Below are 16,390 nucleotides of genomic sequence, written 5' to 3'. Positions count from 1 at the left end.
GAAAAAGCATGAAAAAACGAAGAAAAACAAAAATTTTGGGAGCTGTACGGACAGTATGCCAAGCATACTGTCCGCGCGCGCGTCCCTGGGTGACAGCCGAGGAACCTCGGCGGAACAGGGGAACTAGCAGGGTGTCCACGCACGTAGGGAGGCACCAGACGAGGTCCACGCGCGTAGGGAGGCACCAGACACAAGGTCCGCGCGCGGATGAAGGATTCAGACAAGAAATTTGTCTGAATCTGCGCGCTCGAGTGAGTGCATAGTCCCTTATCTTTTTTTTTCGAATCTTCAAAAAATCATAACTAATTCAAATTAAATCGAAATTGAGTTATGTAAAAAAGTAACTTGCTTAGTGTTTTCCACACTATCCAATAAAAATAATTCCAGAAACAAAATTTCAATTATTTTTCACGAAAATTCACAAACATCAATCAATCATCATATAACACTCAATACAACATGAAACCATCCAAATAACAAACAATCGTTTTAAAGTCCAAATTTCATGCAAGTAAATCAATTACCATGACTCTGAGGCCAATTGTTGGAATTTATTTTACCAGGATCTTAGATCTACTCACAAGTATGTTGTTTAAACACCCTAAATATGAACTTTCTAAAACGATAAATTAAACACATATAAAGTTAAGAAAACCTTACATTGATGCAGCGGAATTAATGTCTCCTTCCGCTCAGATCTCTAACCCTTGTATCCTTTCTGTAGCAGAGTATAATCAAGATCTGAGCCCGAATGTCCTTCTTCTTCAAGTTTGATCCTTCACAGTCTTCTAATCTATGATTGAGTTACTGCTTGCTGTGTGTGGGCACTTACTTTCTCACTAGGGTTCGAAATTAATGAAGGGAAAAGAGAAGAGGGATTTCGGCCAGGTATAGAAAGTGGGGAAGGCTCAATTTTTTTTGAAGAGAGAAATTTCTGTCAGATTACTAATGAAAAGCCTAAGATTTGACTGAGCCATCACTTTCTATTTATAGGTAACTACTAGGTTTAGGTTAGGAATTATTTGGCATTTAAAATAATTAAAAAATCAATTTGAAAATCCACAATAAGTGGCTGGCCATGGTGTTGTAGTGGGCCCCACTTGATTTTCCAATTTTATCAAATTTTATTTCTATTTTCTCAAAAATGCCAATTTTCCAATTCTAACCTTTTAAATGCCAAAAATAATTATTTAATAACTAAAATAGATTATTAAATAATATTGTCATTTATTTTAATTATTAATTAGACATATAAAGTCTATTAATAAATAAATAAACCTAGAAACTCTTTTCTTTACAATTTCACCCCTGCTTAGTGAAAATTCATAAAATTAGACATAGTCTAACTTTAGAATTATAATTGATCAATCACGAATCAATTAATGAGTCTTACAAGCAGAATGTTCTCAACTAGAATGGGGATCATGGATCTATATGCTGAGCTTCCAATAAGTGAACCAAATTTACCAAGTAAATTCCTACTTATTAATTCTTCGTTGAATCCACTCTTAGAACTTAGAATTGCACTCTCAGACTTATATAGAGCATATTATATGTTTCACGATATCAATATGCTATCTCATTTACCCATTGTTATAATCTTATTGTGATTTAAAGATCCTCTATATAGATGATCTACATCGAGATGGGATTTCTTTACCGTTCTCACCCCTCAATGTATTTTGCCCCTTAAAACACTTAGCTACCTGTAATTGGTGTTTAGTGATCTAATAATTAGTCAGTTAAACAAGAGCTCATCCATTTACTTCTATTTGCTAAGCTCGAAGGGAATCATCACTTGACTTCTATACACCAGTAGAAGCTATAGATTCCATATTTATGTTCAGCACTCCCACTCAATCATACTATCATGTTCCCAAAATATACGTATCACCCTGACCTAAAAGTAGGCTTAACTAATAAATCATAGAACATGAATAGCACTCCTGAGTTGAGCCTAAGCATATCAGGATTTAGATTCTTTTAATCTAAGATCAACTACTGATATTGACTTGAAAAGATATGTATAACGGTAAGTTTGTAATATCTTCACTTAGTTGCAATATCGGTCCAGTCCAATGTATACTCCATACATTCGAAACTAGTATACTTTACTAATGTCCTGGAAAGAACATAACACTTACTCCAAGTCTAAGTACACATCATCGCTGGTTATCACATTAGTGTAAACCCAATAACACTGATGAAACAGGGACCAAGTCTTTTGATTCATATGAACACAATCACATTCCACTGTGTTGACGATACTGTAATTGTGAATAAACATATGATCTATATTTAACTGATTCTGTGTGTAAATGTAATAAACATATTTAAACCATTAGCATGTAAAATTCATGCAAACATCAATCACTTCAAATTTCTTATATTGATAACTAATCAGATTGTAAAGAGTTTTATTTAGGGCATAAGACCCAACAGCTATAGCATCGACATACCTATTTTTGTGTTCGAGGCATGTGCTCAAAGTGACACTCCCTAAAATTCTTCGCTAGTTCTTGGACCATTGCTCGATATATTGCTAATGATGGTTCCTTCACAGCAAATTCCCCTTTGACTTGTTGAATAACAAGTTTGGAGTCCCCTCTAATCGTAACTTTGCTAACTTCCATGCTTAGTGCGACCGTCATTCCCAAAATAAGTGCTTCATACTCAACTTCATTATTAGTACAATCAAATAATAATTTATAAGCCTGCATATGATTTTTACCTTTCGAATTGGTCAACACTATTCTTGCACCTCCCCCTTTAGCGGTTGATGACCCATCAAATGTTATTGTCCATCTTTCTTGTGTTTCTTCATCGCAAAGCATGGCTTCAGGTTGTTGAGTTTTATGCCCTAAATAAAACTCATTTCATATAATCAGATTTACTTATTAATAAAGATCAGAAAAAACATTTTATGCTGCATGGTTCACATGATTTATTTCATGATTATATATGTATATAATGTATGAATTCTTTTTAAGTCCAGAACATATGAGTTGGTTAAAGATTATAGTGTTGTCAGCACAGTGGAATATAATCTTTATTATATGTTCAAAAGTAGATTCCCTAATTTGTCAGAACACTGGATTTAGACTGACATGGTATAATCAGCGATAGGTATTCTTACACCTTGGAAAAGTGTTATGTCCTTTCCAGGACATTGGCAAAGTTTACCGGTATCGGATGCATGGAGTATGCATTGGAATGGACCGATATTGAACTTTGAATTAGATTTTGAAACTTACCGTAAATATCTATTCAATTCAATATCATAAGTTGTTCCTAGATCACATGATCGAAATCCTGATATGGTTAGGCTCAATTTCAAGAGTGTTATTCGTGTTCTTTGATTTGTTAGTTAAGCCTAGTTTTGTATCAGGGTGATACGTACATTTTGGGAACACGGTAATACAATTGAGTGGGGGAGCGCTAACATAAATATGGAATCTATAGCTTCTATTTGGCAAATAGAAGTAAAGGATGATTTTCTTCGAGCTTAACCAAACGAAGATAAATGGTGGAGATCTCATTTCACTTAGGTGAAATATCATTTATACAGGGTTAAGTGTTTTAAGGATAAAATACATTGTAGGGTGTTACGGTAATTTAATTCCTGTACAGTGTAAATCATCTATATAGAGGATCATTGATCACATTAGGGTTATAACAATGGATAACTAATGACGTGTCTATATCGTGGAACATATAGAGCGTTTCTATATGACTGAGAGTGCAATTCCAAGTTCTAAGTGTGGATTCAATGAGGAATTAATAAGTTAGGGAAGTTACTTGGTAAATTCGGTTCGACTTATTGGAAGCTCGGTTATATAGACCCATGGTCCCCATACTAGTTGAGGCCATACTGCTTGTAAGACTCAGTTAATTGATTTTAATTAATCAATTATAATTCTAAAAGTTAGACTATGTCTACTTTATGAATTCTCACAGTTTAAGGATGAAATCGTAAAGAAAAGGGTTTCTAGGTTTAATTATTAATTAAGAGACTTTGTATGTCTAATTAATAATTATTTTAAATGACAATATTATTTAATAATCTATTTTAGTTATTAAATAATTAGTTTTGGCATTTAAATGATTAGAATTGGAAAAATGACATTTTTGGAGAAATTGAAATAAAATTGAGGAAACTGCAAAATCCAAGTGAGGCCCATATTCCCTCTATGGCCGAGCACTCCCTTTGTGTTTCCCAATTATTATTTTTATTTTTTAATTGTCATGTAATTGCTAATGAAAGCCTAGCTATAATAGGAAAGTGGTGAATCACACTAAATAAGGCAGTTAATCAATTACACAGTAAAAGAGGAAACTATTTTATTTAGAAAGTTGTGCTCTCCCTTCTCCCTATATAAAGCAACCTTTGTGTCTCTTCTCTTGCATGCTATCAGCCACGAAATTGAGAGAGAAAAATAGAGAGAAATTTCGAAATCCTTGTGAGATGAGTAGTGCCCACACACATCAAGTGGTATCTCAATCATAGTATGGAAGACTATGGAATTTCTGCATCAAAGAAGGAGAAAAGAAGATCCAGGTTCAGATCTTGGTGATGCTCTACTACAGAAAGGAATCAAGGGCTAGAGATCTGAACGGAAGGAGTCATATTATTCCGCTGCACCCACTGTAAGGTTTTCTAACTTTATATGTGTTTATTTTCATTGTTTTAGAATTCATATTAGGTTGTTAATCCAACATACTTGTTAGTAAATCTAGATCCTGGTAAAATAATTTCCAACACAGGTAATCTTCGAGGGATCTCCTCTATGATTGATTCTTCATGGTTGTCAGGTGAACATGCCAGTGGATTAGACAAGGCTTGACTTTTTTGTGCTTTAGGATACATGACAGTTATATCAAACTCGCTAAGCATCAATATCCAACGAGTTATTCTACTGGAAGGTATGGGTTTACTCAATATGAATGTTATGGGGTCCGCTTTAGTCATTACCACCACCTTATGCGCCACTAGGTAGTGTCTTAATCGTTGTGCTGTGTACACCAAAGCTAAGCATTATTTTTCAACATAGGTATAATTAGTCTTAGCTCCTTTCATTTGTCTGCTGAGATAGTATACGGGTTTTTCTTTTCCTTCAGCCTCTTGCAATAACAATGTCCCGATGGATGTTTCAGTTTCAGCCAAATATAACAGTAGTGGCACTCTTAGTACTGGTAATATCATAACTTGAGAGGAAGACAATAAATTTTTAATCTTGTCAAACAATTTTTGTTTTTTTTTTCTCCCCAATTACAGGACATACCTTTTCTCATCAATGATTGAAGCGGGTCTATGAGTTCTGCCAAAGCTGGTATAAAACATTGTAGATATGAAACTTTTCTGAGAAAGCTTTTCAATTTTTTGGCTGATTTCAGTACCTTCATGGCTAGTATAGCCCTAGTCTTGTCTTTGTCTATGCTTATACCATTTTTGTGTACAAAAAATCCCAAAAATTTCCCAACGCTTACACTAAAGGTACATTTAAGAGGATTCATTTTAAGCTTATACCTTCTACTTCTTTGGAATGCTTTCTCGAGGTTGCAAATGTGATCAAATTTGTTTTTGGACTTGACAACAATATCATCAACATACACCTTTATGCTTTCATGTATCATGTCAATATTGCCGTCATTGCCCTTTGATATGTGGCACCAGCATTTTTCAGGCCAAACGACATGACAATGTAGTAGAAGTTTCCAAACAGGGTTCGAAAGGTCGTTTTCTCTGCATCTTCCTTGGCCATCTGGATTTGGTTGTACCCGCTAAACCCATCCATAAAAGAAAACATTTCACAATTTGATGTTGCATCGACTAAAGTATCAAGATTTGGTAAAGGAAAGTCATCTTTTGGACAGGCTTTATAAAGATCCCGATAATCAATGCAAATTCTTATTTTCCCATTCTTCTTCTTCACTGGAACAATGTTAGCTAGCCATATCGAATTCTTGCACGTGCGAATAAATCCTGCTTTTAATAATTTTTTAATTTCTACCTTCATCTGAAGTTGTACTTCTGGCCTATAATTCCTCAATGTTTGCTTTACAGGTTTTGCCTCAGGCAATAAGCTTAATTTGTGAGTAACCAACCTAGGATCTAACCCAGGTATATCTTCATATGTCCAAGCGAACACATGTCGATACCTATACAATAATTCTATCAATTCAGCTCGTATGGCTACAGGCAAATCGGTAGAAATGACTACAGGTTTCCTTCCTTCAGGATTTTCAGACAAATTAATTTCTTCCAACTTGTTAGTTTCGGGTTTTGGCTCTTCCTGTAGCTCAAGTGACATTGACCTATCTTCCACCTCCTTTATAGGACTATCAACTTGTGGATGAGATAGAACGAACTCATTCACAACCTCTTCTGCCATAGCAATGGTGGGGTCAGACATGCTAGCCAACCCCGCTCACCGTCATAAACTGTAACGCCCTAAATAATTAGGCACGCTGCCCAAAATGCTTATGAAACCCTAATCCCCTAATCGGGATTACTAATTAAAATAGCGCAGAATTTAACTTTTATATTAAATAGACTGGAAATAAACTTGTAATATATTTAAACTTTTCAAAATAGTTGGGATCCCAAAAATATTTACAAACTTATTACAAGTTCTTTCTTACTAGCCGACATAAGCGGCAAAACAGAATACAAAAGTCAACACTGTTAGACCCATAACCCGCTTGGTTTGAAGTGGCATGAACATGTACATTCTTCGCCCTGCTCCTGAAACTCATGGCTGATCAGCTAATGCCTTACCCTTTCCTGCACAGTAGAGCAACCCGTGAGCCAAGCCCAGCAAGACAGTATAAATCATAACAAATATAATATGCTCATTCACATATGTCTGTATAGCACAGACCTGATCATTATCTCATCATGCCCATTTATGTCTACGTGGCGTAGACCTATGTGTTGCGCTCACACATCTAATTAAATCTACATGACGTAGACCCACGTGTTACTCTCACACGTCTCAATACATTAAGGCCTTAGAAGTGGTTCATCTCGGTTATGAGTACCGAGTCCAACCTGATTATGCCTTGAGCGCATAATCCCTAAATCTCATTTCAATTAACATGGCATGACAATTATACACATATATCACTAGGGTAATAACCCTAGGCTATTAGACCGTTCCTATTAGGGTAATAACCCTAATCCCGGTTACTAAACATTCATGCATATCATTCTCAATATAAGCACCACTGTGCATACTCTACGTGCTAATCACTGTCTTACCTGTTGTCCCGCAACAGTAGAGATTCCAAATCCCCGGGTGCTCCTGACCAGGTGCCGGTAATCCTAGTCACACATAATTTGGGATTTTCACAAATAGGGTTAACCCCTGATTTCACATTCATAAAATAAATTCATGGCATTTCAAATACAGATACTCACATAGAGCTCGAAAAGAGATTTCCAACGGTATAAAGAACGTCCCAAACGGAGTCACGAATCAAAAGTTATGGCCAAAACAAAATTCAGCATTTCCCGATGAACTCCAACCGGAATTCCGGAGGGCCTCACTTTGCAACTTTCCCATTTTGTTATTTCTTATTCCTATTTTCTCAAAAATGCTAATTTTCCAATTTAACCATTTAAATGCCAATTCTAATTATTTAATAACTTAATAATAATTATTAAATAATATTGTCATTTAATATATTTATTAATTTAGACATATAAAATATCTTAATTAATAATCTCTTTTCTTTACAATTTTGCCCTTGCTTAGTGAAAATTCATATAGTAGACATAGTCTAACTTTTAGAATTATAATTGATTAATTAAAATCAATTAACTGAGTCTTACAAGCAGTATGGTCTCAACTAGTGTGGAGACCATGGGTCTATATAATCGAGCTTCCAATAAGTCGAACTGAATTGACCAAGTAAATTCCCTAACTTATTAATTCTTTATTGAATCCACTCTTAGAACTTAGAATTGCACTCTCAGTCATATAGAACGCTCTATATGTTCCATGATATAGACACGTCATTAGTTATCCATTGTTATAATCCTAATGTGATCAATGATCCTCTATATAGATGATCTACACTGTAAAGGGATTAAATTACCGTGACACCCTACAATGTATTTTATCCTTAAAACACTTAACCTTGTATAAATGATATTTCAGCTAAGTGAAATGAGTACTCCACCATTTATTTTTGTTTGGTTAAGCTCGAAGGAAATCATCCTTTACTTTCTATTCGCCAGATAGAAGCTATAGATTCCATATTTATGTTAGCGCTCCCACTCAATTGCACTACAGTGTTCCTAAAATGTATGTATCACCCTGACCCAAAAGTAGGCTTAACTAACAAATCAAAGAACATGAATAACACTCTTGAGATTGAACCTAATCATATCTGGATTAAGATCATTTGATCTAGGATCAACAGGTGATATTGAATTGAATAGATATTACGGTAAATTCTAATATATCTAATCAAAGTTCAATATCGGTCCCTTCCGATGTATACTCCATACATCCGATACTGGTAAACTTTGCCAATGTCCTGGAAAGGACATAACACTTTTCCAAGGTGTAAGAATACCTATCGCTGATTATACCATGTCAGTCTAAATCCAGTGTTCTGACAAATCAGGGAATAAACTTTCGAACATATAATTAAGATTATATTCCACTGTGCTGACAACACTATAATCATTAACAAATTCATATGTTCTGGACTTAAATGGAATTCATACATTATATATATAATCATGAAGTAAATCATGTGAACCATGCAACATAAAATGTTATTTCTGATCTTTATTAATAAGTAAATCTGATTATATTGAAATGGGTTTTATTTAGGGCACAAAACCAACAATTCGATGGATAACACCTAGTTAAACGAGCCATTTTCGTGCGATGACTTGGTCTCGAGGGTCATTAAATCAGATCTTACCACTTTCACGAGGCTGAACCTTCTGCGACTTGCTTCCTTACGACCTAAGCCTACTCAGAGAGTGCACCTTTCCTTTACCAATCCTGCGATCATTCCCACAGAGGATGTGGTAGTCTCAATACCCATTCTTCAATGTGGGGTATCGATCCCTTTTCACCCCTTCATTGCGGCCATTCTAATGCGTTATGACGTGTCTCCCTTTCAATTGACCCCCAACAGTTATTGCACAGCCCTAGCCTTCTATGCGATGTATATGGAGTACGTACATAGGGCACCCACGGTAGAAGAGTTCAGCTACTTCTATGATATAAAGAGCGTAAGCCTCCACAACGGTTTCTATTACTTCCGCAAATGGGCCACCTTTGAGATTAATGGGGTAGAAGGCATGGTTTCCAATATGGGAGATTGGAAATCGAAGTGGTTTTATATATTCAAAGTTCCTGGGATTAGGACTCACTTTAACCGTTGACCTAGTATGTCGCATGTTTCCTGACTTAGTCATTTTTTTGAGTTACTTTGAGATTCCATGCTAACTTGCTCTTTTTTATCTTCGCAGATAGACCAGGTCGACCTACACTCGACGCGACTCGCAGAGAGACAGTTGAAGTTCTCGGGAGCTTTCCTGTACAAGATCGCGACTGGCGATTATTGTGTACGACTGCCAAGCTGCGAGAACACAAGCTGATCCCAGAGAACATAAGTCTTCAGAGAGAGCCAGTGTACAAGGAACCATCTGAGAAACAACAAGAGCGGATAGACAAACGTCTCTCCAAGAAAACCTCTCGACCAACATCAGGTAACATATCGCACGTTATAAACTAGTGCCTTGAAATTTATTTTTACTTATCTTTTATTTGTCCTCGCAGAGATGACTTTCTTGAAGTTTGCGCCAGTCCTCAACCGCAAGCCAAAAAGTGGAACAACGACGACATCGCCCGTCGCTACTCAAAAGAGGAAGAGCAACGTTATAATTACTCCTGCCGCGGATTCCTCCAAGAAGATGGCTAAGCTCACGCAAGACAAGGAGAAGAAAGTTATGATTGAGCCAACTGTCCGAGCCCGCGACTTTCTGACTATGCAGGAGAAGTTCGTGGGTGAGGAGTTCATATCCAAGGCGGAGAGGATCTCTTCTGAAGAACTTGTCCCACGCTCTGTGGAGTTGGCCTCGCAGTCGATGACCCTGTTCATGAAAGTCGTTGCCGCTGGTTCTAAGGAAGTTGAACTGCTGAAGAGGCAAAATGCCCAGCTTATGAGAGCATGAAGAAACTAAAACAAGACGCGGCTGATAAGGATAGGGAGCTCGAAGACCTTCGCAAGTCTAAAGAGCAGGTCGAGCTTGAGGCTAAGAACTCTCAGATGAAAATCGAGGAGATGTCTCGCGACTTGGAGGTCGAGAAGGAGAATGGGAAGAAGTAGTATGACCAGGCGGTTTCTGACTACATTTACACCACTCTTTCCAAAATTCCAAATTTTGACTTTTCAATCCTCGAAGCAGAAGCCGCTGAAATGGCTGAGGCTTTTCGCGCCATGTCGCCCACACAAAGTCAAGGTGGTGGAGGGAATCTTCCCGAGGAGGCTGAGGCTGCGGATGCTGAAGAAGTCGAGAATGAAGCCCTCAGCAAAGTCGCGGATGGATCTGCTCCTACTGCTCCAAATGCTTGACTTTTCCTTTAATATTTGCTTGTGTTAAACTCTATCTTTTCTTTTTGTTTTTCTTTTGTTTATGCGGTACAAGGGTACTCGCGCCTTGTACTTAGACAAATTTATATTTATGTTTATTTTGAATGACTTTATATGCTCTCGGGGATATCTATTTACAGTATTTTCACAGTACAAGGGTACTCGCGTTTGTTATCTATAATATTTTAATCGCGACTTTAATTACAACTTGGTGTAATAAGTAGAAAATTTAAGAAACTTGAAAAAGTTTCCTTATTTTTTTATATAATCAATAGTACATCATGGTATGTACCCCCTATACTTAGGATTTTTTATAAAAAATGACTAAGTATAAATACAAGGCGAGTACAAACTAGAAAAAGCGAGTACTATTGATAATAGAATTTTAGGCTCTCGCCATTCCAAGCTTGTTGAATCGCAGTACCATCAAGTTCTACGAGTCGGTACGTGGCGTCACCAATCTTTTCTGCGATGAGATACGGTCCCTCCCAATTATCCCTGAAGATCCCATGTGCTGGGTTCTTGGTATTTGGCATTACTCTTCGAAGGACCAAGTCTCCTACTCGCAGGACTCTTGTCTTGACCTTGGAATTGAAATATCTTGCGGTTCGTCGCTGGTAAGTTGCGTTTTTCAGGTGAGCCTAATCGCGCTTTTCTTCTAGAAGGTCGAGGTAGAGCGACTGTTTTTCTTCGTTTTGTGCAATATTGAAAACGTCTCTGCGTAAGGAACTTGCCCCAATCTCGACTGGTACCATGGTCTCGCATCCATAAGAGAGCGAGAAAGGAGTCTCGCCAGTCATGGATCGGGGGGTCGTGTTGTATGACCATAGAACTTGCGGAAGCTCGTCTGGCCATACCCCCTTACGCTCTTCGAGTTTTCCTTTGATGGTGTGCTTTATTATTTTATTGACTGCTTCAGTTTGTCCATTGCTTTGTAGATAAGCAACTGCAGAGAATGCTTTTTTAATTCCCAGGTCATCACATAATTGTTGCATCTCCTTACAATCGAACTGCTTTCCATTATCTGAAATGAGCTTGTAAGGGATGCCAAATCGACAGATTATGGAGTTGTAGACAAACTCGCGCAACTTGGTCGATGTAATGGTTGCGAGTGCTTTGGCTTCAGCCCATTTTGTAAAATAGTCTACTGCGACAACAACATACTTGACTCCGCCTTCTCCTTTAGGTAGTTCGCCTATTAAGTCGATCCCCCATATTGCGAAGGGCCAAGGACTTGTGATGGAATGCAAGTTGATTGGAGGTTGATGGACATATGCGGCTATTCGCTGACATTTGTCGCATTTCTTTGCGAAAGTGAAAGCATCTTGTCACAGGGTAGGCCAGTAATACCCTTGTCGCATGATTTTTAGAGCAAGGGAATTACCTCCTGTATGACTGCCACAAATACCCCCATGTACCTCACGTAGTATATAGTCGCAGTCTTCTCTATCGATACACTTGAGTAACGGCTGACTAAAACTTCTGCGATATAACCTCCCATCATATACGACATATAGGGCAGCTCGCTGTCGCAGCTTCCTTGCTTCCATCTTGTCATCAAGTAAGATACCCCTTTCTAGATATGTGACTATTGGAGTCATCCAAGTGACTTCTTGGACGGTATCTATTTCCATGATCGCTTCTTAATTTATAGTTGGGTGACCCAATACATCTACCGAAATTACATCGAGCAATTCGGCTTCTCTAGTCGAGGCCAAATGGGCCAATGCGTCTGCGTGTGAATTATGAGCACGCAGTACCCGAGACACGACTTCTTTCTTGCATTTTTGCATCAGTTCGCATACTATGGCTAGATACTTAACCAATCTCCTGCCTTTGGCCAGATATTCTCCATTCACCTGGCATACTACGATTTGGGAATCGTTGAAAGCCTGTAGATACTCGATTCTCATCTCGAGAGCAAGCTTCAATCCTGTGATTAAAGCCTCATACTTGGCTTCATTGTTAGATGCAGAAAATTCAAAGCGTAAAGCAGTGTGTACCTTAAAATTACTGGGACTGATTAGTAGGATCCTGCCACCAGAACCTTCGCTATTCGAAGCCCCATCGACGTAGAACGTCCATCCTTCTCCATCGGGCATAGCAGTGTCAACCTTGTCGTCTATGAGTGCTACTTCGGTGCTTGAAAACTCGAGGATAAAATCTGCCAAGGCTTGCCCCTTGATCGCAGTCCTCGGTTTATACCTGATGTCGAACTGGCTTAACTCTACTGCCCATTTTCACAATCTCCCCGACGTCTCTGGCTTTGCTAAGACTTGCCTCAAAGGATAGTTCGTGAAAACTTCAATACTATGAGCCTGAAAATAAGGTCGCAACTTTCTCGACAATATTACCAGCGTGAAAGCCAATTTTTCCATTTGAGGATAGCGGGTCTCAACATCCAGTAAGCGTTAACTGACATAGTACACCGGGTATTGTCGTCCTTGATCTTCGCGTATTAGTACCGAACTAATCGCATACTCTGACACTGGTAGGTAAATGGATAGGACCTCGCCGGTCATGGGCTTTGATAGGATTGGGGGTTGCGCTAAATGTGTTTTTAAGGCTTGGAAAGCCTCCTCGCACTTTTCGGTCCATTGGAACTTCTTATTGCCTTTTAAAATCTGAAAAAACTCTTTGCATTTATCAGAAGATCGCGATATAAAACGATTTAGAGCAGCGACTTTACCTGTGAGGCTTTGGACCTCTTTTGGTTTAGTTGGTGATGGCATCTCCACCAACGCCCTGATCTTCGCGGGGTTTGCCTCTATTCCTCGTTGATTAACCATGAATCCAAGGACTTTCCCGAAACCAACTCCAAAGACGCACTTTAGAGGGTTTAGTCGCATTTTATATCGTCGCAGTATATCAAACATTGCTTGTAAATGGGTGACATGGTCTTTTGCATGTTGAGATTTTACGAGCATATCGTCAACATATACTTCCATGGTGTTCCCAATAAGTTGTGCGAACATCATATTTACAAGCCTTTGATACGTCGCACTTGCGTTTATCAAACCAAAAGGCATTACTTTATAACAATATAGGCCTCGATCTGTAATGAACGAGGTATGTTCCTGTTCTGGTTCATACATCGGGATTTGATTATATCCTGAGTACGCATCCATAAAGCTAAGAAGTTCGTGACCAATTGGGGTAGAACGATTCTCGTATAAAGCCGTAGGCTAGGAGGCGGTCGACTTCTTCTTTTAGCGCTTGGTACCTCACGTGGTCCATTTCGCGGCGCTTCTGTCAGACACCTCGCGCTTCGGGGTCAATGTTCAATCGATGACACATGACCTGCAGAGATATTCCGACCCTATCTGAATGTTTCCAACCAAAAACATCAAGATTTTGTTTGAGAAAAGTCGTTAGTTGTTCTCGCTGCTAAAAAGTCAATTTAGAGCCAATTTTCAAAACTTTACTATTATCTATGGGGTCTATAGGTACCTCAATAGTGTCTTCCGCGGCTTGGGCCGCTGCGGCGTGGTCGAGGATCCTTGGATCCAGATCTGGTCCATCTTTGTGTGGAACCTCTTCGATCCTAAGGACCTCCTGGCGAGGAGGTGGTGCCTCTAATAGATAGATGACATTTATTGACTTCTTCTCCGCGAGCTTGACTGTTGCATTGTAGCATTCTCGCGAGTCTGACTAGACTCCTCGCACAGAGCCTACTCCAGCGGGGGTAGGGAACTTCATTGTGAGATGATAGATCGAGGTTACGTTCTTCATCTCCTTCAATATTGGTCGACCAATCACGGCATTGTATGCCGAATACTGGTCAATTACCGCGAAGTCAGCCATTGACTTGGCTGTTACGGGGGCAGTTCCCAAGGTAATCGGGAGTTTAATCATCCCTTTCAGTGTAATGACGTTGCCGGTAAAACCATATATACTCGACGTTACAGGTCGCAGATCCTTCTCATGCAACCCCATTTGTTTGAAGGCTTGAAAGTTCAAGAGATTCACTGAACTTCCATTGTCTACGAGTACACGGTGGACATTGTCTCCGCCAATATTAGCGACAATGACCAGTGCATCAGAATGCAGGTGATGGACCCATCTCGCATCACTCTCCATGAACGTGATGTCGTCACATACTCTTTTAAATAATTTCTCTGGCCGCTCATTGAGATTGTTTACGTTGGTGAGCGACTTCTCTTTAGCTTCCTTGGCATATCGCTCTTGTGACTTCCGGGAGTCTTTTGTGATATGGGGCCCTCCAATGATTGTTAATATATTGTAAGGTGTTCTCGAGCCACTGGCGCCTTGGTTTTCTTCTTTGTCATCCGCTCGGGGATGATCTTCCCCATTCCTTTTATACTTGCTAAATTTTCCCCTCCAGATCAATTCTTCGATCTCATCCTGCAAGACCCAACATTCCAGAGTAGTGTAACCAATATCTTTATGGTACTTACAAAATTTCTTGGGGTCCCTTTCGTTGCGGTTTCCCCTGATCAGGGGCGGCTTCTTGAAGACCCAATTATTTTCCTCAATTGCGTAGATGTGGTCTCGTGGCACCGCGAGTTCTGTATAGTTCACGAAGCGCAGTCCACCTTTCCTTTTCGGCGAAGACTCCTTCTTTGGAGGAGATTTGGCCAACTTTGGGCTTTGCTGTCTCCGTGGGCTGCGTCTTCTTGGGCTTCGACCTCTGGAATTTTTCCCTCGGGGACTGCAAGATCGCGATCGCGGCACTGGTGACTTATGCTTGTCCTTGCCTTTTTCCAATTCTGCTAGAGAATTCTCAATTCTCTTATGAGGTTCGGCCATAGCGAAGAACTCGACTAGTGATTCTGGTCTTCGGGCTTGTAACTCCTTCCAAAAATTGGTTCTTGGCAGGACACCTGTTATTAACATACAAACAAGCGAAGACTTGGGAGCCTTCTCGACTTTCGTTACTTCAACATTTAAATGTTTAAAATAGTCTTGTAAAGACTCACCGGGTTCTTGTTTGATATTAGCCAGAGTAGTATAGAGCGGCCTATAAGTCATCGTGGCCTGAAAATGCATGAGGAATAAGTCGACAAACGTTTCCCATGTCGAGATTGAGGCCTCAGTCAATTGGGTGAACCAATCGTGGGCGTTTTCCTCCAGCGTTGCCGCAAGAATGCGTCATTTTCCGAGCTGAGGTACCTGATCCCCTTCCATTATAGTATTAACCTTTTCTAAATAATCTATGGGATTAGAGGTACCTTTATATTTTAGGGATTCGGATAATCGGAATCCCTTGGGAAGCTGAGCTTGTTGCACTTCTGCAGTAAAAGGAGAGGTCCCATGCAGCTTGTATATGGGCTTTCTCTACTGCTCGAGTATTTTCAAAGCTTGCAAAAGCATGCTTTGATCAATTCCCCCGGCTATAGGGGCTGGGACTACTGTGACTGCAGGAGCTGTGATTACTGCGGCGAGGTTCGCTGGGACATTAACCTCGGTAGTCGTTGCCGGTGCGTTAGGCGGGTTTGTGCGAGTGTTTACACCTTGATCGCCCATTTGGGGATTACGAAGTGTTTCCTCGTCACGAGGAGAGCGGGAACACGCTCTGAAAACAACATTGAGGTGATCACGCAGATCGCCTCTATGGACCTGGTATCGTCCTCCCTGATTCGTCTCCACAGAACCAGACCTCGCGTATCTGCTAGGTGTGAGACCATGCGAGGACGAGGAGGCAGATTTTGCGTCATTGTCTCTTGAAGGCCGGCTGCGAGGATTACGTCGCTCAGGGTCTTCATCAACTTGTGTCTCCTGATTGGGATACCTCGCAGATTGGTCTCTC

At 39.6% G+C, this 16,390-nt stretch overlaps 2 protein-coding genes across 2 annotated transcripts; both read right to left on the bottom strand.

Moving 5' to 3' along the window:
- Positions 1 to 2,459: 2,459 nt before the first annotated feature.
- On the bottom strand, positions 2,460 to 5,634 carry LOC115696823 (uncharacterized). Its single transcript, XM_030623706.1, has 2 exons — positions 5,283 to 5,634; positions 2,460 to 2,860 (listed from the first exon to the last, which is right to left on the bottom strand). The coding sequence occupies exons 1-2, from the start codon at positions 5,632 to 5,634 to the stop codon at positions 2,460 to 2,462; spliced, it is 753 nt and encodes a 250-aa protein (XP_030479566.1).
- An 8,238-nt stretch (positions 5,635 to 13,872) lies between these two features.
- LOC115719924 (uncharacterized) lies at positions 13,873 to 15,768 on the bottom strand. Its single transcript, XM_061118649.1, has 3 exons — positions 15,754 to 15,768; positions 14,410 to 15,618; positions 13,873 to 14,007 (listed from the first exon to the last, which is right to left on the bottom strand). Exons 1-3 carry the CDS (start codon positions 15,766 to 15,768, stop codon positions 13,873 to 13,875), a joined length of 1,359 nt encoding a protein of 452 aa, XP_060974632.1.
- Between the last annotated feature and the right edge of the window lie 622 nt (positions 15,769 to 16,390).

This window comes from Cannabis sativa, chromosome 7 (genome assembly GCF_029168945.1).
Source record: "Cannabis sativa cultivar Pink pepper isolate KNU-18-1 chromosome 7, ASM2916894v1, whole genome shotgun sequence".
Classification (NCBI taxonomy): domain Eukaryota; kingdom Viridiplantae; phylum Streptophyta; class Magnoliopsida; order Rosales; family Cannabaceae; genus Cannabis; species Cannabis sativa.
This window is presented reverse-complemented; position numbering and strand designations above follow the sequence as displayed.

Coding starts and splice junctions, on each gene's coding strand:
- LOC115696823 (XM_030623706.1), bottom strand. CDS start 5,634: ATGATACATGAAAGCATAAAGGTGTATGTTGATGATATTGTTGTCAAG. Junction 2,861..5,282: donor TCAATCATTGATGAGAAAAG/GTATGTCCTGTA, acceptor AGTTTTATTTAG/GGCATAAAACTCAACAACCT.
- LOC115719924 (XM_061118649.1), bottom strand. Junction 14,008..14,409: donor AGTCAATGGCTGACTTCGCG/GTAATTGACCAG, acceptor TTGACTTTTTAG/CAGCGAGAACAACTAACGAC.